The sequence below is a fragment of the Dipteris shenzhenensis genome, chromosome 6, assembly GCF_047967505.1.
Source record: "Dipteris shenzhenensis isolate YYH24624 ecotype China chromosome 6, Dip_SZ_1.0, whole genome shotgun sequence".
In the NCBI taxonomy this organism is placed as follows: domain Eukaryota; kingdom Viridiplantae; phylum Streptophyta; class Polypodiopsida; order Gleicheniales; family Dipteridaceae; genus Dipteris; species Dipteris shenzhenensis.
This window is the reverse complement of record NC_141601.1, coordinates 47,373,556-47,398,567: the sequence shown is the minus strand read 5'-3', so window position 1 is coordinate 47,398,567 and position 25,012 is coordinate 47,373,556. Positions and strand designations below refer to the sequence as shown.

General features: G+C 46.1%; 1 protein-coding gene across 1 annotated transcript in view; it reads right to left on the bottom strand.

Moving 5' to 3' along the window:
- LOC147901256 (FKBP-like peptidyl-prolyl cis-trans isomerase family protein) overlaps positions 1 to 24,283 on the bottom strand; it is a 70,762-nt gene extending 46,479 nt beyond the window's left edge. The window contains exons 1-3 of the mRNA XM_087375937.1: positions 24,119 to 24,283; positions 23,520 to 24,026; positions 12,148 to 12,257 (exon numbers count right to left, since the gene is read on the bottom strand). Coding sequence (XP_087232063.1) covers positions 12,148 to 12,257; positions 23,520 to 24,026; positions 24,119 to 24,179 — 678 coding nt within the window. The 5' untranslated portion in view covers positions 24,180 to 24,283. The remainder of the gene's footprint in view (positions 1 to 12,147; positions 12,258 to 23,519; positions 24,027 to 24,118) is intronic.
- Positions 24,284 to 25,012: the final 729 nt, after the last annotated feature.

Sequence of the window (25,012 nt, the reverse complement as noted above, 5' to 3'; positions counted from 1 at the left end):
AAAACAAGCTGTGGTCTTGAGACCGGTGTTAAAAATAGTTAATCCACAGAAACCGTTTTCATTGAAACCGATGCAAGTAGCATTGCGGTAGTCGCAGTTCTCCTCCAAGAGGGAAGGCCAGTAGCCTTTGAAAGCAAGAAGCTTTCTCCCTCTCAACGAAATTGGCCAACTCATGAATTAGAGTTGTATGATGTTGTCCATGCTTTGAAAACATGGAGACATTATTTATATGGATCAGAGTTTTATGTTGATGTTGATCATGATACTCTCAAACATTTTTGTAAACAACCTGACTTGAGAGGCCGCCAAGCTAGGTAGGGTAGAACTCATGCAGGAGTTTAATTTGACGATTCGGTACCGAAGAGGGAAGGATAATAAAGTTGCTCATGCGTTGTCACGCATTATGCATAATATGAGTTTCACGGTATTAGAGAGTGCTCTAATGACCGAGATTAGCGAAACTCAAATGGTGGATGAGTTCTCGTCCAGAGCCTTTGACCTAAGGCTCATGTATTTAAACCCAGAATAAAGGATAACCTGGCATCCAAAAAAGGCCAAACTTATGCAAGATATACCATAAGAGATGGTATGCTGAAAAGAAATGGCAAGGTAGTGGTACCTAATCACAAAGATCTTAGGCAGAGAGTCATTCAACAATGCCATGATAGCCCATGTGCGGGACATCTCGAAGTCGAGAAAATGTATGATCTCGTGAAGCAAGATTTCTTTTGGCCAAAAATGAAAAAACGTATTCATGAATATGTGACACGTTGTTTTTCATGTCAAGTAGTGTCAAGTAAGGCAGAGCGGGTGAAGCCACCTGGACTTTTACAGCCTTTGGAAATACCACTAGGTAGGTGGGAGAGCATTTCCATGGACTTTATTGTAGGTCTGCCTACGACACAAGGTGGAAATGATTCTATCATTATGGTGGTTGATCGTCTTACCAAGATGACTCACTTCATTCTGACTAGAGAGTCCATTAGTGCCCCGCAAGTGGCAAATTTGTTTATTAAACATATATTTCGTCTGCATGGATTACCCAAATCCATAGTGTCAGACAGGGATGTTAAATTTACCAGTCATTTTTGGACTGTAGTGTTTGAGACACTAAGGACTGAGTTGGGAATGAGTAGTGGGGATCATCCAGAAACGGATGGTCAGACGAAAATAGTCAACCAAACTTTAGAGGATATGCTTAGAGCATATGTTTCATTGAAGCAACATACGTGGAACAAGTGGTTACCACTGTTAGAATTTGCATACAATGATAGAAAGCATTCCTCTACAGGGATCAGTTTGTTCAAGCTGAACTATGATTATAGACCAAAAAATCCAACTACAATTAAAATACCTCAGAAAGTGCCTAGTGCCGCGAACTTTGTGATTCAGATGCGGGAGATGCTAGCACTTGCAAGAGCTAACATCCGCCAAGCTATGGATATAGAGCTAAGGTATATGCGGATGAAAAGAGATCCGTTATCGAATTTAGAGAAGCAAAGAAAGTTTTTCTCAGAGTTCCTTCGCACTCTAAGTCTTTGACTGTAGGAGACTGTGCTACGTTATCACCTCGATATTGTGAGCCATGGTTGATTCTAAAAAGAATAGGCAAGGTGGCCTATAAATTAGATTTACCATAGGATTGTTAGGTGCACCCATTGTTTCATGTTTCTCGTTTAAAGAAATTTTTGCACGCAGGTGACTAACTAATCGAGGGTGTTGTTTTGTTTCAAGAGATACAGGATAATGCAGGAGGCAAACCAACAAGAATCCTGAACCAAGAAACAATGCAAGTACGCAATCGGAAGATACCCATGGAGTTAGTTGCATGGCATGGTTTACCTCTATCAGAGGATTACCAAAAGGCGAGCGACAAAAAGCGAGTGAGCCAAAAAACGTCTAGTACGGGGAGCAAGCTGCTCCTGCTGGAAAAGAGTCCTGTAGAAGTCGATAGCCAACCCCAAGACCTCTTCCGGATCAGTAACGATGTGCCCCTCCGCTGTCCTAAGACTCCGGAGCTGATCACCTGCTGCCCTTTGGCCATGCGTCCTGAAGAACCCTTTGCTCATCCGGTCGCCCTTCCGAGCCCAGTAGGAGAGGGAGGCGTGATAAGAAAACTCTGAGCGTTGCTGGAGAGTCTCCTCAAGAAGGGCTCTGGCTCGAAGGGCCTATATCCGAAGCTCCTCCGAACCTGGAGCTCCCTGCTGGAGTCGCTGAATGGAGGCGAGGTCCCTACGAAGAGCTCTCTCTCTGCCCCACCACTCCTGGCGAACCTGAAGGGCTGCGAGCTGGCAAATCTGGCTGGACTCCTGCAAAGCCTGCGCCACCGACTCTACCAGATCCACGCACTCGTCCCAATCTCTGTCCCAAAGGCTACCGATACTACTGCGCACCTCCTCCCTAGAGAAGATGGAATCAGGAATCCTGCACGAACGGGGAGGAAGGGACTGAGCTGCCGAGTCTAGTGATAAGAGCACAGGCGCGTGGTCGGAGAGTGTCGTCCCTGGCACTATACCCACCTGACCACCTCTACTGATGGCCCAATCACTGACATAAAATCTATCCAGTCTCTCCAGGAGTCTGCCTCCTTCCCTGCGGAAGCCCCACGAGAAGTCCAAGCTCCCGTTCCATCGGCGGAAGGACGGGTCTCTCCAGCTGTCCCTACCTCCTGTCGCGAAGATAAAAGAGTCCCAAGCGGACTGCTCTGCCTGAGCTATACCTGTAAACTCTGGTCCTCTGCCCTGCTGGTCCTCCAAAGTCTCCAGATTGTTGAAGTCACCTCCAACAATCCACGAATCCATGTCTGGGAGAATCTCTGTGAGTGTCCTCTAGAAAGTGGCTCTGCATCGGAGGTCTGTAGGTGCATAGATGTTGAGGATTCCTATTTTGGAGCCCTCTAACTCTAGGCCAACCCAAAGTGCATGGCCTGGGATCAACATACCATGACCAAAAACTCCCTGGGCAAACGACTCGCAAACGGAAGTACAGACACCGCCACTCCTCCCCTGTGCACCGATCGAGGGCTCCCAATAAGTGTACGAGCGTCCAGGGAGGATCTTCCCGCAGCTACGGGTATGAGCCACTGAAAGCTTATGCTCCTGGAGCAGGAGTATATCCAAGCGACCAATCACTGCTGGTTGAAGTTCCTGTCTCAAGATGAGCTTCCTAGGACCACGGGTGCCAGAAGAATGAAACCCGTTCACGTTCCAGGAGACAAGGTGTAAGCTCATGATGAGGACTGGTAGGCTGCGAACAACTGTCTGCTCGCGGCCGAGGTCGAGGAAGAGGCTGAAGTTCGGAATGAAGGCGCTGACGCTTCTGTGAGGGCTTGGAGGGGGAGGCGGGGTCATCCTGCCCATTCTTCAAAACTTTTAGCAAAGGCGTGAGGCCTTTGGTGCCATGGACAAACGCTTTCTCGAGCCAACTTGAGATCTCTGAGGTAGTCATCCCGTAGAAGGCTCGGAGTTTCTGAGAAGTCCAGGCTCTGACATCCTGGGGAAGGGGCCACGACAGAGGGGGCCTGAGGATCACAATCAATCTGAAACGCTTGGCGGCGCAACGCCACCACAAGCGCACGTCACCCTCGAACCACTGAGTCTCGAGAAGCTGTCCACTCGACGGGCCTATCCAGGAGCAAATCTGAGCATGCGTCTGCTCTCTGAGAGCCTCCCAGACCGAGTCGTCTGTCCAAGTCTCGGTGCCATCGCTGAGAAAGGTGAAAGCAAAGCTAGGGCCATCCCTCGAGGCCAAGGCTGCGATCTTCCCATCCGCCCCTTTACGGAGCAGGAAGATACTGATGTCGAGGCAAGTAGGGAAGGTCCCGAGGTCGGCCACATCCAAGTAATCCCAGGGACCAGATCTGTAGAAGTCGCGAGGAAGCTCTCTCTCCTGAAGCTAGGGCCCGCCAGAGTCTGCAACTGAGGGGGTCGGGCTAGCAGACAGGGAAGACTGCTCCAGGGGTGGTGCAGACTCGGGATGCCCTGCCTGGGGTGAGGAAGGGGAAGGAGGCTGAGGGGTAGGTAACTCAGACTCCACGGAAGCGACTAGCGGAGGGGGCGGAGGAGGAGGAGTGGGGGCTGCCTGCGGCTGAGGAACCACCGGAGCAGCTGACACTGCAGAAGAGCTGAGAGGAGCGGGGGAGGGGGGATGGGGCTGGAGCTGGGACTGGGGCTGAAGAGGAAGAGGAGGGGGCTGAAGAGGAAGAGACGGGGGCTGATGCTGCGGGTCGGGAAGAGGGGGCTGCGGCTGGGGAAGGGGCTGGGGCTGAGTGGAAGGGAGTTGGGGATCGAAAGAGAGGGGGACATGAGGCTGCGGAGGGCGGGCTACAGACGAAGAAGAAGCTCTCCCAGGACCCTGGGGCGGCTGCCTGTCAGGTCTCTGAGACGCTGCTGCAGGTTGGGTAACCTCTGCCTCCTTGCCTTAGTCAGAAATCTTCTTATTCTTTCCTCTTTTCCTTCTGACCTCGGTCCAGCCGCCAGCCACCTCTGGACCGGACTCCGGCTGCCTCTGCTCCTCCTGACGTGGCTACCGGGAGGGGGGGGGAGGGGGCGGAGGGGGGGGTGGCGGGGGGGGCCGAGAGGAGCTGGAGAATCGTGGACAAGCAGCAACCAGGTGCCCAAAGCCGTGATACCTCAGGCACTGGCCTGGCTGTCCTGTGACTACCATGCTCTGAGTAATGCTGCCAGCGTCTGTCACGATCTCAATCACTGCAGGGAGGGACGCAGGGTCTGCCACAGCCACACGGACTCTGGGAGCTCCTGCCGCAGTAACCGCGTCGACGAAAGTGTCATGCATCACCCAGCCAAAGTGGGAACCCAGGTCCCTGACTATCGGCCGCAACTCAGCAGCAAGGCCTGGAAAAACTAGCGTCACTGGGTGGCGAGGGATGCGAAAACGAGCATCAAAGTCCGCTGCGCTGAATCCTCGGTACCAAGGGACTATCATGATGATCTTTCCATCCACAGATGTGGGGGAACCAGCAACCAGGTTGCTCGCAGCTTTCGCAGTGGAGAGTTTAAGCCAGAAGATGCCCCTTCCCATAAGGGCCACCTCCTCGATGTGGCTGTTCTCTAGCATAAGAGTGGACTGGAGCCAGTCCCTGATGGCTGATCTGGAGGGAGAGTGTCCAATGACTCTGCCATAGACGGAAGTGAGGGCAAAGTCATTGGCAACCTGTTATACCCGAGACGACTGTTGCTCTGTCAAGATCACGCGGTAGGCATCTGGAGAGGGAGGGTCCGGCTGGGCCTCCGGTTCCGGGCAGGGAGCCGCCATACCGCCAAGACAAACTGCAAGATCTCCGATGAAGAAGAGGCTGCCACCAAAAAAGGGGGAGGGAGATAGACGAAGGATGGAGCCTGGGTGTGAAGGAAGAGGATAAGGCGAGGCGGGCGGAGGAAGCGAAGGCGATGGCGGGGGCGGAGGGCGGAATGCGGAAGGGGTGGAGGGCGGAGGTCGGAGGCGAGAGCGGAGGGCGGAGGTCGGAAGCGAGGGAGAGGGCCGGCGGCGGAGGCGAGAGTGGAGGGCGGAGGGGGGAGGGACGAGGGCGAGGGGCGAGGGCGGAGGGGCGGAGGGGGGGGAAGGACGAGGGCGGAGGGCGGGGGGGGAGGGGCGAGGGGCGAGGCGGAGGGACGGGAGGGTGAAGGGCGGAGGGGCGAGGGGCGAGGCGAGGGGGGCGAGGGCATGGCGAGGGGCGAGGTGAGGGGCGAGGCGAGGCGGAGGGGCGAGGCGAGGCGGAGGCGAGGGGCAGGCGGAGGGGCGAGGCGAGGGGCGAGGCGAGGGGCGAGGTGAGGCGAGGGGCGAGGGGCGGGGGGGGCGAGGGCGTGGTGACGGGCGAGGCGAGGGGTGAGGGTCTGCGGCGAGGGCGAGGGGGGTAAGGCGAGGGAGAGGGGGGGCGAGGGCGAGGGAGGGAGGCGGAGGAGGGTAGGGAGGTAGAGGCTACGGAGGGAGGGAGGGAGGAGGGCTCGCAGGAGCAGCTTTACCCTCTTTATTGGGTGTTTTTAGAGGTGCTCGACTGGTTTTGAGGCATTTTTTTCTGTTTTGCACCTGCTGCAACCTTTTCGAACAGGCTTCCTCTATTTCTACAGATTTCGGAAGATTTTCTGCAGGGTTTTTATAGAATTCCAACTGTTTGAGGTGTTGTTATTGTTTCGGAGGGTTTTCTGCAGTTTTGAGGCAGACATTCTGGCATGAAAACTTTGCAACAGCTGCTCTCCATTCTCTTCTATAGTTTCAAACTATTTCATAGTTTGATGTTTTGGACCTGTTTTTAGGGTTTCAGGTCTGCTACATCAAATTCTTTGCAGGTTTCCGGGTTTGTTCGGATATCTGGGGCAGTCCGTTGATTTGACCCTTTTTAGTGTTTTTGGCGTGAAAACTTCGCAACATCTGCTCTCTATCTTTTGCTATAGTTTTGAACCATTTATGTCTGGAGCAGTTTGTATAGTTGGGCCCATATGGTGCTGCATCTAGAAGTTGTTTTGGCCCTTTTTAGTGTTCCAGGCCTTCTGCAGCAGCTTTTCTGCAGTTTTCGAGGTTTGTGCAGAAATCTGGGACAATCCATACAATTGTGCCTATCTGTGCTGTTGCTGGAAGAATTTGCCACAGACTTTACCCGTTTTTGAGAGTGTTCCGCAGAGAGTTTTGCAAACTCTTTTATTCCCTGTAAAACTTTATGGTAAAGAATCTATTGGTTGCAAAGCGTCTATGGGGTTTTGTTACAGGTGAAGTGCCCGCCTAAGAGATGAAATCATTGCTCCTCGTACACCTCAACAAGGACGTAATCCCCGTGATAGGCAACAGGGCCGGCTGCACCAATTGCACCTGTTGCAGATATTCAAAATCAAAGAAGACGAGATACCAAAGACGCCCATGCTTTGTCACTCTTTGCCTTGTTTGTGAAGAAGTTCATCATACTATTAGAAAAGTGGAGGTGGGTTGCTTACTTGAAGCCAACACTACTCCGCCAGTAGAATATTCATCCCGAGATCATGAGCTACTAAAGTGAAACACAACTCACTCCATGTGATTATAGAGAAAACACTTTAGATATGGAGAGAACATACACAAATATTCAGCCAAACAAATCTCATAAATAGAGGTAATGTCCAATTACAAAATATAGCCAAAAACTGTGACAGAGGTAAGCCACCAAAAAAAAGTCATGTTTGCTCATCCTTCTACTGTAGATCCCTCCTAGATCACCACGTCTCCCCATGGACTTCAGCAGCTGCTCTAGGTTGAGCAATCCTCCAAGAGTATACTCTAATATGTACTGCAAACAAAAGCTCCCTTTCAGACAGTTCATATGCTCTCCTACAGGTATATGTCCATACCTAGGTTTGTTGCAATCGTCATGGACTTGAGCTCCTACTCACCTTCTTGTGCATCACATTATGGCACTCCTACTGCAGCATAGATCTCTCCAAGCCCAAGGGCCCTCCTTTATAGGGGTTGTATGCCCCAGGATTACCGGTCTAGCCAATCTGTAATCCTCAGAGACCAAGGCCGACTAGGCCCTCTACTCTGTCCCGACCTGACAAACTGCTGACTACAATATGTCTCTCTACCGACAACCCGTCTATAAATAGTCCCTGCCTCTTTGTTGGCTCTTGTCTGCCTATGGATCACCTAATCCAGGCTGTTGTGCTGGCTGTTCTACCTTCTGCCAGCCTACGAAACACTTGCGCAGTTCCTGCAGTTATCTCTAGGCCCTCCAATACCTGTTGCACCTACTCTAGTACATGTTGTACTTGCTCTAGTACTTGTTGTACCTGCTGATGTACCTAGGTATCTAGATTTAGGTGTGACCCAATGGCAGTCAGTCCACAACCAACATGGCAGCCCTAATCTCTCCCTATTTGTCCAATCTAGTCTAGTCCCAAGAAAATAGTGAAGTATGCCTAAGTCAGTCACCTTGAACTCCTCCATGAGAAGTCTCTTGACTTGAGCAATCTTCTTCGTATGATCCCCTATAATGATGAGGTCATCCACATATAGAATCAATACCAGCCGCAAATCCCCCTCTGGTCAAGATAAAGATTTGCCTCTGATGGACTCCGTTGAAGCCTGATCTTTTGAAAGAAAACATCTATCCGCTGGTACCAAGCTCTGGGGGCCTATTTCAGCTCGTATAAGGCCTTCTTCAGTTTGCACACTTTTGATGGGGATCCTGGAATCTGAAATCTCGGTGGCTATGTAACATATACCTCCTCCACGGTTCCATTTAAAAATGCAAACTTGACGTCCATCTGAAAAATAGGTCAACTATGATGAGCAGCCAAGGCAATAACTGTCCGAATGGTCACCTTCCTAGCTGCGGGGCCGAAGGTCTCGTCGACGTCAAGTCCTTCTGACTGTGCATAGCCTTTCACCACCAATCTCACTTTGTACTTGTCCAAGCTCCCATCTGATTGTGCATAGCCTTTCACCACCAAGCTTTGTACTTGTCCAAGCTCCCACCTGACTTAAACTTAAGCTTGTACACCCATTTAGTCCCAATGACCTTCCGCTTGGTTGGTTTGGGCACTAAATCCCAGGTGTCATTTTTCAAAATGGCATCCATCTCTCCCTGCATGGCTTCCTGCCATTTTGGAATATCCTTCGCTTCCTGGAAGGAACGGGGCTCCTCAAGCTGAGCCGCCATAGCGTAGTTCACGGAGGGAGTCTTCATGTTGCGTTGAGACCGCCGCACTCCGCAATTGCTCTCGAGAATGTCCGTGACCCGTGAGTCTGCTAAAGTCTTCAAATGCCACTGAGATAGCTTCTTCTCTGATGGAGGTGCCTTTGCTGAAGTCACCTTGGGAGCCGGTTCTGAAACAGCATGCTCCTCTTCATCCTTGGGGTCTTCAGTCGTCTCCATCTCTTGGATGGTGACCTTGGGTGGGGGTAATGATAGAAGTTCAAGAACCTCTTCTGCAAGCTGTGGCTCTAGCTCCTCAAAGATCACGTCCCTGCTGATAAGGATCTTCTTCTTTTCCGGGTCAAAAAGGCGATAGGCCTTGGATTCTTCACTGTATCCCACAAAGATACATCTTCGGCTATGGGAATCAAGCTTCGTCCGCTCATCTTTATGCACATGAACAAATTCATCTTTATGCGCATGAACAAATGCATTAGAACCGAAAACCCATAAATGAGATATTGTGGGCTTCTTACCATAGTAAGCTTCATATGAAGTCTTGTCATCAACAGCCTTGGTCTTGGTTCTGTTGAGGATGTGAACGGCGGCAATGTTCACGGCTTCACTCCAATAAGCTTTCGAGTGATTCCTCCCTCGCAACATGGTCAAACGTCTCCCTATGACGGTCCTGTGCTTCCTCTCAGCAACTCCATTCTCGTGAGATATGAAGCTTGTAGTGAGCCGTCTCTTGATCCCGTGCTTCTTGCAAAATCCATTGAACTCCATAGAAGTGAACTCTCCCCCTCTATCGGTGCGGAAGGCTTTGATTACCTCCCCGCTCTCCTTCTCTACCTGGGCCTTCCAGTCTTTTAATTTCTCATAAGCTTGAGACTTTTTGGCCAGGCTGAATACCCACATCATGCGAATGAAATCATCCACAAATAAAAGCTAATACCGCGAACCTGCGAATGAATTTATCGACATTGGGGGCCGCAAACATCGGAATGAACCAACTCGAGCAGCTTCTTGGCCCGTGATGAGGCCTCTTGTGAGAACTTGTCCCTGTGTTGCTTGCTGATCTAGGCACCAACCTGCTGGGCCCCCAACCGATCAGGCTGGATCGGCCATTCCTGGCTGATCTGGCCGGCTTGGGCAGGCCTATATAATGGCCCATGTGCCCAGCACATGGGCTGCTGCTGCAGTCCCCAATGCCATGTGTACGCTGCAGTCCCCAATGCCACCTGTACGCTGCTCTAGAAGGCGCCTAGGATGCCGCACCATCAACTTCCTGCTACGTGAGTTCCAGGCCAGGTAGGTGCTCTGCCTTTTTCTTCCCCTACCCCCCCTATAGTCTTCTGCCCGTCTTGTCCCCTCAAATCAGGGGCTCACAGGTGGGGCAGTGACTTTCTAACATTAAGATCTGGCTATTCAGAGATTAACTTCTGTTTGTCTAGACCCATTCTCACTTCTCTATTGGAGCTAGCTTTACCAAGAAATCTGCTTTCACATAAGAAAACTTCATGCTTCTTTGCATTAGAGCTCACTCTCCATGCGAAGCTTCAACACCACCTGCAAATGCTCTTGTGCTCTTCTTCCGCTTTGCTAAACACAATATAATAATCGAAAAACAACGTATCCACAAACTTTCAATGAGGTGAGGCTGCAATATTCTTCCCATCATACAGTTCAATATGGATGGGGCATTACTCAATCTGATCAGTACTACGAGATATTCATACAACCATTGTGGAGTATGAAATCTTGTTTTGTGAATATCTACTGGAGAAATCTGTACCTGATGATATCGACTCTTCGAGTCAATGAGAACCCTTGCAATCTCCTTTTGCACTCATCCCTTGTTCTGAAGCTGGTACTCAATAGAAATAATATTATGGGTGGAAACTGGGTCATAAAGAAATAGTGCTCGTTTAACACCAAGCATGCCCCCAGATTTCAGCAAAGTATGTCGAGGATCATCAATATGGCTGGAGCATTACTCAATCTGATCAATACTATGAGATATTCATACGACCCTTGTGGAGTATGAAATCTTGTTTTGTGAATATCTAGTAGAGAAATCTGTACCTGATGATATCGACTCTTCGAGTCAATGAGAACCCTTGAAATCTCCTTTTGCGCTTATCCCTTGTTCTAAAGCTGGTGCAATGCTGTTTCTTTCTGCCTTCAAGCCAGTCTCACACCATACCAAAACATCCACAACTTGAAGTATGATAGACACTGGTGTTAAAAATTTCCGTAAGAATAAAATCTTGTTAATGATGGCTGCCCTATTTTGTTATGTCAGCAAATGGTTTCATCAAGAAATGTTTCAAGGGTTACTATATCCTTGAAATGTGTTTTTTGGTACCTACGGGCTAGTTCGCACAATGCCTTTATGTTCTCTCTCCTTTTCAAAGCTTAATTAGAGAAACCTATTTTCACAAAGAGGTTGCACACATGAGTTTTCTCAAGTTCGGAGTCTCTACCTGATGCAAGATGCCTACCAAGTTGCATATTGCAATTTATCTTTCTGAGTACCCATAAACCCACTCAGTGGCAAGTGCACATATACCTATTATCCTTTGATATCACATATTGCAATTTATCTTTCTAAGTACCCATAAACCCACTCAGTGGCAAGTGCATATATCTCTATTATCCTTTGATATTTGTTGCCTCAACAACATTTTCTATATTTATAGTCCCGAGCTGCTTGGAGATATTGCCACCCAAACCTCTAACCCATAGAGCAAGGCATGTAGCACGTTTGCATCAAAAAGAAGAGCTCTCAAATGCCATTGCATTGTACATATTGCGGGTATCTCTTCCTAAATGCATAGTAGTTCATCCATCTTGTGACATATCAATCTCAACATATTTGGATCAGTTCAATTAGCCAACTCTTGTCCTTTCTGACTAATGGACAGCCTTTTTTTGAATACTTGCAAACATTATCACAGTCTTCCCTACATTCATCATCATCCCAATACGTTCAATACTATTGTAGCACTTTCATAAGCCGTTAGGCATCCTCCTATACATGTGATAGTCATAACACATCACCTACAACAAATAGACTACAAAACATATGTAAATCATTGAAATCTTTACATTGGTTCTATCATCACCTCTGTGCTGCAGATTAAATAATAAATTTCCACCTCTCCAAAGAAAGCCTCTTAGTATTCCACAAAGGTATGCAAAGCATGATTAGATAATTCACAATCATATGGTGTGCATGAATAATCTCAAAGAACCCTCAAAACAGTTATAATCATAAGACAAGAAAACTTGTGTGTCCTCCAAGTTTGCAAGATGAAGGATTCCAACCAACCTTTTTTTGTGCTTTATAAGATGGCAATCATTGTTTTAAATAGAGAAAAGTGCTTTATAAGATGGCAAACATGAGCAACAAGTTAGCTGCAACAAAATAATAGGTCATATAGTAAGCATTTTGACGCCACCTCAAACAACTTTCAATAAGGGAAGAATCTCAAACACAAGATGAGATAGGTCAAATTATGAACCTGTTGGCCATCCTTTGGATAATCACCTTGTCCTTCTTGAATGTCTAAATAAATAAGCCCAGAATCACATTTCACATAATTATTGTTCGTCACAACTTTTACTTCAAATCCTGCAAAAAGAAAAGGACCAACCTTGTCATATCAAGGTACTCCATTGAGAAAAGATTCACTTTTTCAACGCAAGAAAGCAATTTCATCCAGCCTTATAATATGGAGAGTACATTCAACTCATGTACGATACAAGCAAGGTTTGTCATTTCATTTTCCAAAAACAAATGTGATTCTTCTTTAAACATGTGACATGCATACAATTTTTCTTCAAGACTGAAACATGTTAGATAATTTTTACTTAAAAGAAAAAGTTGTTTGTAATATAACCACAATGTAGCACTAATCAATGTCATCAAATATCAAATGCGTGCAAACTTATGAGCAATGGCAAAGAGATTTGCAAGATTAAGTCCACGCTCGAATAGAACTGTATGCGGATTTACCCAAGAAATCAATCATGTGGGACCAATTTAAGAGCCTAATGGGCATGTTCCATGCATGGGATGATGCTAAGGAAAACACTCATGTTAATGAGGAGCATTATTGGGATGCACAATCAAAATGTTATTTTGTATCCCCAAATGCATTAATGGGTGCTAGAAATGCCAAACCACTTAAATTGTGTGGCACCGTGAATGGCAAGAGTACTCACATGGATAGAGGAAGTACCCACAACATATCTATGCTGATCTCACACCTTGTCTCGATCTAGAATCGAAGAGATGACATCAAGAGCTTCCTCATAGCTATCAATACCAGATGTCTCCATGCCCGAATGAAGCCATGACCCAACTCATCGCTATCGATACCGCATGTCACAAATGGACCTACAAATATCTCCATGCCTAGATGAAGCCATGATCCAACTCATGTTCCAAAACCCCTTGTCAAATAGACAATCGTATCAACCTCAAACATCATAGTACATGAGCACCTATGAGAATGTGTTCCATTGTCTCCACCTCATGCATGTTGCATAGAGCACATAGCCTCATATGTCTATGGTGTCATGTGGGCATGATATCACACACTACCTTGATGTAGAATCTCTCAGATCACGTTTGGAGCAGTGAAGGGGATGGGGCCAATTAGAAGAAGGGGGAAATTTTAGCAGAAAAGCAAGAGGAAGTGCGAAGAGAGAGAGAGAGAGAAAGAGAGAGAGAGAGAGAGAGAGAGAGAGAGAGAGATTCAGGAGGCCTCACGGGCCCTGTGAGACAAACTCATAGCACAAAGAGTAGCTACTCCAGAGCACATCCAGGAGAAGAAAGGAGAGTTAGAGAGCTGCAGATAGAGCTAGGGGGGCTGCACACCTAGGCTAACATCTAGGGCAGTAAGGTGTGGGGATTGCAGCACAGAGACTAAGTCTACAGAAGCTCAGCAAGAAGCACACGGGCTCAGGGATCTAGAGGTGCCAGGATGATAGTAGTACAACTTTAGGTAAGGTCAGATGAAACGGTCCGATGGGACTTTGAGCCTCAATTTTGTATTGTGCCCATTTGAGGATGGAAATATATCTTTTGTTGGTGCTATATCTCTACAGTCTATTTACTAGCTTGCACACATACACATGGTTGTAAAGTACACATTAGTAAAGAAGTTTTTGGATTCCGTAGTTAAACACTTTCGCGTGTATTTCCAAGGAGGTTCTTAAGTCTTCCGCTGCGGGATACCCTCTGTATAGGATCATTTCTAACACTTTTGAGTAATACAACTTATATGTTTTCATCCTATCAACCTATGGTGCCTATCTATAACAATGAAAATCTGCTCAAACTGACCAACCTTGGGGAAACTTGACACAAAATCCATTGTAATGTGTTCCCACCTTTTTGAGGGAATAGGCAAACGCTGCAAAAGCCCAGCAGTCTTACTTGTGTCAGATTTAATGCGCTGACATACGTCACATTGTTAAACAAAGATCGAAACTTCTTTGCGAAGTTTAGGCCAATGGAAGTATCTCTCAATATTGTCAATGATCCCTCTAATGCTTCTATGTCCAAAATATGGACTCGCATGTAACTCACTCATGACTAGATACCAAAATGTTTTGGATACACATATGGCACGTCCCAAAAATAAGTATCCATCCACGATGGAATAAGCCTCTAAACCTCCAACCTCATTTCGTTGAATCTTCCCATAAATGTCAGCGAAGTCCTCATCTAAAGGATAAGCTTCAACCATTGCTCCTAATGATTTCTCCTTAATCACAGAGATGTGATTAACTTGGGGCCACCTACTCAACGCATCAGCTACTAAATTCTCCTTTCCTGGCTGATATTCAATATTTGGTTGCCCAAAGGATTGAATATATTCAGCCCATTTGATTTGCCTTGAAGAAACAATGGGTTGAGAAAACAAGTGCTTGATACTTTGATGGTCAGTCTTAATCTTGAAAGCAAAACCATTTAAATAATGCTTGTTGGTAAACTGAAAGAAAAGAAGAGAGTGAACACAAACTCAGAATACTTGCATATAGAATGAAGAAGAGTGAGGTCCTTATGTAGGCACCTCTTACATGCTCACTCTCATCACTGATGACTTCAAAGCTCCACAATCATCTCCTCAATCTGCTCCCAGATTCTCTCAATCATCCTATGTGGCTTACCACCACCTAACTGTGCTTATGGGCACCTAACTGTGCCTCTAGCACTCACACATAGAAACCAAGGTGTGCCTGAGGCATACACCTTGAGATATCCCAACAAACCCCCCCTCAAGGGAATGCCTCAAGCTATGTCAAGGATACAGCTAGCACAAGGTGTCTCATGCCATCTCATGGTGGTCATGGATCTATCAATGGCTAGGATCTCAAGCTAGCAAGGGTTCCCATGGGTGTAAGGTAAACAAAAGGGATACAAAAAGACCTTCCAATGGTTATCTCCCCTGCATGTACATGCACACAATGTCTGCAGGAGGTACCATGGAGCAAAAACACATACACATGGCCTACATCATAAGGTGACCAGAGGTGTTTACAAAACACAATAGTTTATTTCATTCATTTTGGAGGACTATCCAAGCTGAGTATCTTGACTCAACATAAAAAGAGGGATCTGGAGCATACATAGAGATGATTTAAAAGCATAATCTTCAAAGGATGCCTCATCTTGTGGAGGCACATCAATTGAAAGTAGATTGGCATTTTCTGTCTTTGAAGTTGCTTCCTTTTTGGCTCTGCAAAACTTCTCATGATGATTGTTTTTGCCACAGTGTTTGCATGGATTGATTTTGAAGCAGTCTTTTGAGAGGTGATTAGTCTTCCCACAATGATTGCAAGATGAAAACTTGCCCTTCTGGATTTTTATGGCATAAGCTGTGTCATTGCCTTTCCTGAGCTCCATGTGCCTTTCTTCTTCTTGGAGAGCAGAGATAATACCTTCAAGATTAGGATTAGGAAGATTTTTCAAAGTGGTAACAATATGATCATAATCTTCAGGCATACTCTTAAGCAACACTGCCATAGCATCATCTGTAGTGATAGGAGAGTTGATAGAAGCAAGTTGAGTCATAAGACTCTGCATGTAATTGACATGGGCAGCCAAAAGAGTGCCACTAACCATCTTCAATTCAAAGAAAGAAATTTTAAGTGATAATTTTGAGATGTGAGAGCTAGCACCAAAAATCATGTCAAGCTTCTGCCAAGCTTCTGAAGCAGACTCTAAGTCAGAGATGTGATGAATATAATCATCTCCTAAAGCAAGAGCAATGATACCATATGCTTTCTCCTCTCTAGCGGGATCCCTTGCCGGGCGTGTCGGCGGAGCTGAGGATTCTCCAGCATTGGAGGCTGTAGAAGAAGAAGTTGAAGTCGGTTTGACAAGTCCCCAGAGGTTTTCCCTCATCAATGCAAATTTCACCTTCATCTGCCATGTGTGGAAGCCCTTACCATTGAACTTATCTATATTCAATATGGTAGCCATGAGAGGGTCTAACCCAGGTATTGGGCAGTGTCTTCTCTCTTACAAGGCTAGAATAACAACTGAAAGGCTTCAAAATATAAGCATTTAATGTAGCAAAGACTTGTGACCAAATTTCAATCAATGATGCTTTTTCTTACATGTTCATAGAGGTGGCTAAATGAAAGCTTTCCAATCAAAACCAGGTATAGCAACTCAAAGCACAGCTGAAGCCACAGTTGTACTGATGCTATTGAAAACTTCAAAAACTCAAAAATGCTAAAGTAGCATCTTATGTGGCATCACTTTCAAAACCTTGTCAAAACTGTCAAAAACAAAGGACTGAACTTGGAGGGCTTATATCTCACTCTCCAAAGCAAAGAAAAAGGGGGTTTCTGAGGCAAAAGAAAGCTCATATACCACAAAAGGTCTACTGAGGAGAAGGGGCGCAAATCCGCATTAGAGCGCCATAGCTTGCCTCTTCATTTTCGACTGGTTTTTCTCTGTTTTCACCTTGAATATGCAGCCATTGCTGCTCAGATTTCAGCACAGGATAGCTCAAGGTATGGAGAAGCTCCCTCTGAAAGGAATTAGAGAAGCATGGAGCAGTCTTAGAGAAATCATGGAAGACACGGTCGACAATCTGCGCGAAATGACGACTTGCAGCGACGAAAGATTCGTTAATTCCTTGCAGCCAAGGGTTCGCCCCTTCGAGATGTATCTCCAGCAGGAAGGGCTTGGAGAATGGCAGAGAAACGGAGGAGAACACGCTTAAGCAAGATTTGGGAAGAAGGGGAAGAGATGGTGAAGAAGAAGATGGAGAAGAAGAGGATGATGTGGCAGAAATGGGATCAAGGGGGATCAAAGGGCTCTGATACCATGTTGGCAAACTGAAAGGAAAGAACAGAGTGAACACAAACTCAGAATACTTGCATATAGAATGAAGAAGAGTGAGGTCCTTATGTAGGCACCTCTTACATGCTCACTGACATCACTGATGACTTCAGAGCTCCACAATCATCTCCTCAATCTGCTCCTAGATTCTCTCAATCATCCTATGTGGCTTACCACCACCTAACTATGCTTATGGGCACCTAACTGTGCCTCTAGCACTCACACATAGAAACCAAGGTGTGCCTGAGGCATACACCTTGAGATATCCCAACAATGCTTCCATAACTTTAAAGCATGAATGATTGCTAGTAACTCCTCCTCATACGTTATATATTTCAATTCAGCCCCTTGAAGTTTTCTACTCTCATAAGCAATGGGATGCCCTCCTTACATCAACACTACCCCAATCAAGGTACGACTCGCATCCGTACATACAACAAAGAACTCTTTGTCTATGTCCGGAAGTGTTAACACAGGTGCACTGACCAATGTTCTCTTAAGCTCCTCAAAAGCTACTTAGTGAACCTCTCCCCACTCATACAAGGAATGCTTCTTCAACAAATCCGTTAGTGGAGAAGAAAGACGTACAAAATTCTTAATGAATCTACGATAATAACCACACATCCCTCGAAAGGATCTCAGCTCATGTATATTTTTGGGTATTGGCCATTCAATTATGGCCTTGACCTTTTTAGGGTCAACCCGAATTCCCTCAGCAAACACAATGTGTCCCAAATACTCTATTTCTGTCTTGAAGAACTCACTCTTCTTGGTATTTAGGAACAATCGATCCTTCCTTAGGAGCTCCATCACCTTAGCAAGGTGATCCTTATGCTTTTCCTCATTCTCGCTGAAAACTAAAATGTCGTCAAAGAAGACTATGATGAATTTTTCCAAGTAGGGTCGCAAAACCCTTCTCATCAGCCTACTAAAAGTGGCTGGAGCATCAGTTAGGCCAAAAGGCATGACCACAAACTCATAATGTCCAGTGAGAGTGCGAAAAGCAGTCTTATGTTCATCCCCAGCTTTCATACGAAGTTGATGATAACCAAATTTCAAATCCAATTTGCTAAAAACTTTAGCACCTTTAAGCATATCCAATAAATCATCCACTCTTGGAATCGGATACCGGTTCTTAATCGTAGTTTATTCAAAGCACAGTAATCTATACACATATGATATGATCCATCCTTCTTCTTGACCAATAATGCAGGTGCTCCAAATGGAGAACTGCTTGGTCGAATCATGCCTTTTTGCAATAGATCTTCAATTTGTTTTTCTACCTCCTCCATTTCTATCATGTTCATCCTATATGGGGCTCTACATGGAGGAGAAGCTCCTGGCTCTAAGTCTATGGCATGATCATCTTCTCTCTCCATAGGCAATTTAAATGAGTCATCTCTTGAAAATCGATCCTCATAAGCTCTAAGGAACACTCATTTCTCTTCCGATCTTCTTTTAAGATATGAAGATCTCATGAATCCCGTATATACACAAGTGACAAGACTACAATCTACCCCTCTTTTTACCAATCTTTTCGCTTGGGTAGGAGTAATCAATGGAATTATATACACGTCCCAATTCCCTACGATCCTTATGTTTTCATCCTTATGTACAAAGCAACAATGATGAGTATGAGAATGGATAGCAGGGTTAAAATCATACCGCCATGGTTTACCTAGAATCATGTCAACGTCTTGTAAAGGAGCTACTAGAAAATCCCTTTGATCTCTATATTTTGGTATACAAAAAGGAATATTCCATACTATGGATGTGTCTTCTTCATTGTGTTCCCTAAAAGCTCCTCAGAGCGACATGTTTTTTATAGGTTCTAGTTTAAGATGGAGTAATTTTACCAATCTATCACTCACCAAGTCATAATTACATCCATCGTCTAGAAGAACCACTATTCTCTGTCCATTCAAAAATCCATACACCTTAAAAAGATCATGAGGCCCAAAGGTCGCTGAATGGACAGCATTCACTATTGGCTCAATAGTCACGGTAGATTTCGAGGGTGACAAGGTAGAAGCCTCACCCTCCTGCTTGGATGCCTTGGCTTTCCCTTTTACTGAATTCATATTGGCAATCTTAGCCAAGAGAACGGGATACTTATGCCATAAGTGCCCTGGCTTATGTTTCTTACACCCAAAACATTTTCCTTCCTTAATCAACTTCCTCTTCTCTTCATCCGTCATAGAAGGAAATCGCACCCATCTAGGACGTGATTGACTGTTCACATTCCTTACAAGAGCTTTACCCTTCCCTTTATTATTTTGGTTTCCTAAAAGTGGGTATATTGTTGGTCTTGGATGATGACCCACCCTCCTTATGGAAGGGTTTACGAGGATTCAATTTTCTCTCGGCTATTTCAGCCAGCCTAGTGAGGTCCGTAAGCATAGTCGGGTTAAACATTTCAACCTCGTATCTTACTTTTGGGCTTAAGGCTGCTAAATACTTCTTTCTCCTATCTTCCTCACTCTTTTCGGGTAACTCTAGAAAGAGTTTCCACATGGGCAGCACATTGGCTGTCATGTGGGCAGCAAACTTACCCAGAACAAACATGAAAGGCGGCTGGACAGAAGGGAGCTGAACATTGGTGCAATCATCTGGAACAGTTCGGAGAACATGTGTGTGGCTAAGACACCTTGGAACAGGTCACAATCAGTCCAGGACCATGCAAGAGATGCTAGAACACACAACACCTGTATAAGGGCTGCTGTAGACAGCTGTACAGAACTGTTGGAGGCTGGTACTGATGCAAGAAAGCAGCAGGTCCAGATCCGAGGCAGGTTGCATGGGGCAGACTGGCAACTAAATGGCAAGGAGATCTGGCCAGCAAATAGGCCTGACAAGGGCCCTAGGACAGGGCAAAAGAGCCTAGGCCACTTGCAGACTGCCACGTGGCCAGGCGGGACAAGCAGGGCAGCCAAAAGGCCCGGCTCCCCATCAAAAGTGAACTGCTCCCTGTGCATGGCTGCTCGAGATGTGTTGAAGATCATAACCCTGGTTTTGTCAACGTTGACCTTCAAATCGTGCGACTCAAAAAAGGCATGCAATGCATCGAAGTGTCCTTGGAGCCCTCAGGAGAGGACATCAGTACCACATCATCTGCGTATAGGAGGATCTGAACCAAGGTACCGGCGAGAGAGCAACCAGCCCCCCCCTAATAGACGTCTCGAGTTCGTCTATGTAAAGACCAAACAAGGTTGTTTGACAACGGGCAACCTTGTTTGACCCCAATGGTGCTCATAATCTCATATGTCCCCATCTAGCACCTGTCGAACTCAACCTGAGGCTCTCTCCTAGAGTGCCATAACAGCCCATATGATCTCATGGTCATACCCCAGCTCCTGCATGCGCCTAATGAGACGAGCCCGTGGGACCATCTCAAAGGCTTTGCGGAAGTCCAAAAAGTAGTGATATACCTTCTGCTTTCGTGCTCTAGCCTCCTCTATGATGCTTCGGAGTATAAGAACATGATCCATGGTCCCATGGTCCCGTCCGAATCCTGCCTGCCCCTCTGCTCTGAGTCCCTGCATCTCTGCGAACCTGCTAACCTCTGTGTCAAGTACCGATGCCTAAATCTTGGACATGACATGTCCAATCATACTGGTCTTGTAGTTTCCTCGGTTCATATGATCCCCTGCCTTGTGAATAGGAGTGATAGTGTTAAGGGTCCAGGCACGTGGGAAGCCAAGGCAAACTGCATCATTGAAAAGCTAAGCTAGGATCATAGCTAGGATATCAATCCCATATGCAACAAATTCGGTGCAGAGCCCTTCGTGATCTTTCGCTAGACCATTGTGAAGTTTCAGTGCCATGTCCTTGATGCCACCTCTAGTGAACAGACTACAGGTAGTGGGGCAGGGTAAGTGAGAGAGAGGTCCGGAATAGGCTGGTGTGAAACATCATATGGAGTTGTTACTAAATAGTGTATTCAGTAACTCTTCCCCATTTCGACGGATAAATGCCTGCTTCTTCTCGCGTACTAGACGACGGTACTCGCGTATCGTGTCTGGACCGTTCAGAAGACTATTTTTGGCTTTGAATCGGAGCTGTCGGCAAAGCACCTTACACTCCTCATCGTACTAACTATTGCAAGGTGAGGCGGAGGTCTAGTGGAGCAAGTAGTGTAGGGAAAAGCGTGTAAGGTCGCCTCGTGGAGTGAGTGGCTAATCAAGGCAGCGCAGTCCTCTAAGAGGGGTATGTGATCGATGTATGTGAGTAGTGTGTAAAGCCGTGCAAGTAAGCTAGAGCTAGGTCGTGATCAAAATGTATGTCGTGGTAAGTACTGTGAGTGATCGGAGTGGTAGATGGTGCTGTGAGACGGGGGGTAGAGATGTTGAAGAAGACATAAGTGTGGTCCAACCCCGGAGGGAGTGGTGAGACAGAGAAGTCAATGATGTGTGATGTGAAGGCAGGGGATCCCATGATATAGTCAACTACGCTAGAGCCCCCCTCGTGTGGGAAACAAGAGAACCCACCTGAAGAGGACCATAGCTGAAGACCATTATAAATGACAAGATCATGCATCCTCCCCATATCTAGAAGTGTGTGTCCGTACAATGTGATTGGACTCTGTCTGTCAGCTAATACTCATGTCATACCTGCCTCATCCAAGTCAATATCGGGTAGCAGAATGGAGTCGTCTCGAAAATCTAGCAGTGGTGCCTAACGTGTGCCTGTCCTAGCGTTGAAGTCCCCAACGAGAAGGACTTCCCCGCCGTGGCTCGAGAGATCTAGAATGTCTGGGAAGAGGGGTGCACACAGAGAGAGAGAGAGAGAGAGAGAGGCGGGGGGGGGGGGGGGTGGGGAAGAAAGCATGGGGGTTGGAGGGGGATAGAAAGTACAAAAGTCAAAATCCAAAGAATTGTAAGCAAAGCAACGCCTATCCCTCTTCCTCCACGGCTGATAAATATTTTTCATAGAAAACTGGCACTGTTTCTGAAATCCATCTAACTTTTTCATTTGATGTCTAAAACCAGACGGAATCTCACACGCTCTTTGAAACCCATCTCGCTCTTCTGAGAGACAGCCATAATTGCGAACGTAACTTCCTTCATAATAACCAGCAAGTACACTTCTTTTCCACTCTCCCTCTCTCCCTCTCTCTACAAAGACAATAGGGCCCAGGACAACATGTCGGGCTGGACCCCCCCAAGGTATTTTATTACTTGAAGAGAATCTGTTACAAAAGTTCAGCGTAGAGCTGTCTGGTACTCTCCCTTTCAAAACGTGGAAAATCCCCTTTATTACAAGAGCTTCAAGCTCATTTCAAATTGGCAACATGCCACTTGTCTAAAATCTAGATTAAGTCCTATTACATGCCACTAAGGGCCATTCTGGAGTCTTCAAAGCACTCGGTCACACGAACCGCCTCCTAGATGCTTGTCAGGCTCCCGTAGCGCTTAGGAAAAATAATTCTTCCTAGTACCTGCAACAATTAATTAAAGCGCACCACCATGGCACCCATTAATTGTTAGCGCTTTGCATGCAAATAACACACTGTGGACTAATTCTAGTCACGGTGGGCGTCCCCATTGAACACATGTGCACATCTAAACAAATATATATAAATATATATATATATATTTATTCTCTGGTTGACCGGAGTCAACACTCTTGATTATAATTAAGGAGCTTAGACCAAGGGTCGACGCGCCTTAATTATAGCCAAGTCTCTCCAACCGAAGTTGGCACATCTTGGTTAACCGGGGTTAACCCTCTTGGCGCATGCCAAGTCTTGTTGACCGAAGTCAACACTCTCTAACCGTAGTCAGGTTTACTTGACTAGAGTCGAGTATCTTTGACCGTAGTCAATCCTTTGACCATTAAAATAACTCTTTGACCATAATTAACACATATAAAACTCTTTAATTATGATCAAATAAATGGTCAACTGTACTTTGACTTAGGATATTTACATTGTGGTGACAATGTCTCCTTTTAAAGGTACTACTAAGCCGAGATTTAACAATCTACAAATTCTACCAAAAGGACATTGCCTCTCAAGTAATCCTGCTAAAACACAACCTTTGCTCCTAAGGTATGTACTATGATGGCAGTGATGTTATAATCTTCGTTACAGGTAATGAACTGAATGGACCCTACTAAATCATCCACATCTTGAAAGATGTGGACTCCATGCCAGTCATATTTTCCATCTGCAAGCATGGTTTCTCCTATTTATCCTCGGTAGGTAGGCAATTAAAAGCATACGTTAAGGCATTAACAAAAAGTCCATGCTTACACCTTCACAGAAGCCAATCTTCGCTTTATCGATAAGCGCAATACAACGTTTTCACCCATCATTACAAATCATCAAGCAAACCTTCTATGATATTTTATGAGAGACATGATGGCGATTTTTGTCAGCATGTATATTATATGGCTGTTGCATCCAAATCAACTTCATCTGTACGATTGCAATTTGACGACCTTACCCTCACTAAAGAATTTAGAAAATTAGCTGGATCATTTGCGAAGTTGGTGCATCGACTTCACGGCAGCTTAGTTGATAAATACCTTCTCGTATGAAGGCCGGAAAATCAGCAGGAGCACTGTTAAGCTGTTGCATCCGCTTGTTCTGATCCAGCAATCGTCGCTCATCAAATGGGCTCTTTTTACCTGTACTTTTCTCAGGAATTGCTATCGCAGGCGTCGCACTTGTCAGCCCGAGATACAATACAGAGGCTAAGTATGAGGTGAAAGCCGAGAGGAAGTTTCTGCGGTCCATCACACAAGCAAACTGTAGGGACATCTTACTGTCTATATTGCGGACAGTTTCCTGCTCTTCTGCATTTCTGATATCAATATCCACCCGCCTTGCTTCGATATGTTGCGACCTTCTCTCATCTCCAGGTCGTAGGGCGGTTGTAGGAAAGGACGACCCATGAACACATGGCGTTGCAGGTTGGGTTGGAGGAGCGCAAAATGCCAAGCAGGTTCTGCAGTTACTCGTAATGGCAAGGTGATTTGTCTCACTCTGTCTGCAGTGAAGTGATGATTGGTTGTGGAGACAAGGCTGCCTTACTGCCAGAAATTCAAAAGATGAAGATATCAAAGGATTCAAACAACAAGACTGGATGAATTGCTAGACAGAAAAACGATCAAGCAAGACGTACACCAAGGAGAAGGCAAGGCAGAAGAGGTGATGAGTCGAGGCGAAGATACAAGAGCTGGCATAGCTGTTGATTGAACGGTAGTGGTGGAGTGCAGACTAGGCCATATCCATTGGATACACAAGGGAGGTACGTTGAGAGATGCACTCAGAATTTGCCCCTACGGCTTTTAGACCACGCGGCTAAAACTTGTGGGTGTGCATTTGCCGGTCCTGTGTTCATGGCAGCACCACCTCATGATTCTATCTTGCTTGGGGACGTGGGTCCTGTGTTCATGCCCCAGCGGCCGGCAGCTCACGATTCTACCTTTTTGGCATGCTTACGATTCTATCTTGGTTGATGAGGACGCTATTGGCACTTTCAACCTTAGTACAACTCCAAAAAAAAAATTGAACTTAAAATTCCATACCTTTTTGGCATGCTTAAGATTCTATCTTGGTTGATGAGGACGCTATTGGCACTTTCAACCTTAGTACAAGTCAAAAAAAAATTTGAACTTAAAATTACACACCTTTTTAACATGCCAAATCAAAGCCATAGCGTTTGTTTTGGGTTCTCTTAGGGCGCTTGTACAGGCTCCAAATGAGCACGGCTCCCTGCGCACAAAATTTGTGCAAATCGAAGGAATTAGAGGGAGAGACAGATGCGCCATCAGTGCTCAAGGCACCATCCATTTTGGAGGTGCCAAACATCGCACCTATGCATGGATCGATTTTCCACCAACCACCACCAGTAATGGAGGAGTGATGACTCCCATCTGGAGGTTTTGGGTGGTGCAGAGCACTAGAGAGACATCCTGCAAGTCTAGCAGCCGATGAGTAAAGGAGCTCAATCTATGTGAGTTAAAATTTTAATAATCCTAGTCGATGGTCCTAAATCCTTTGTTTCCAGTCAAGT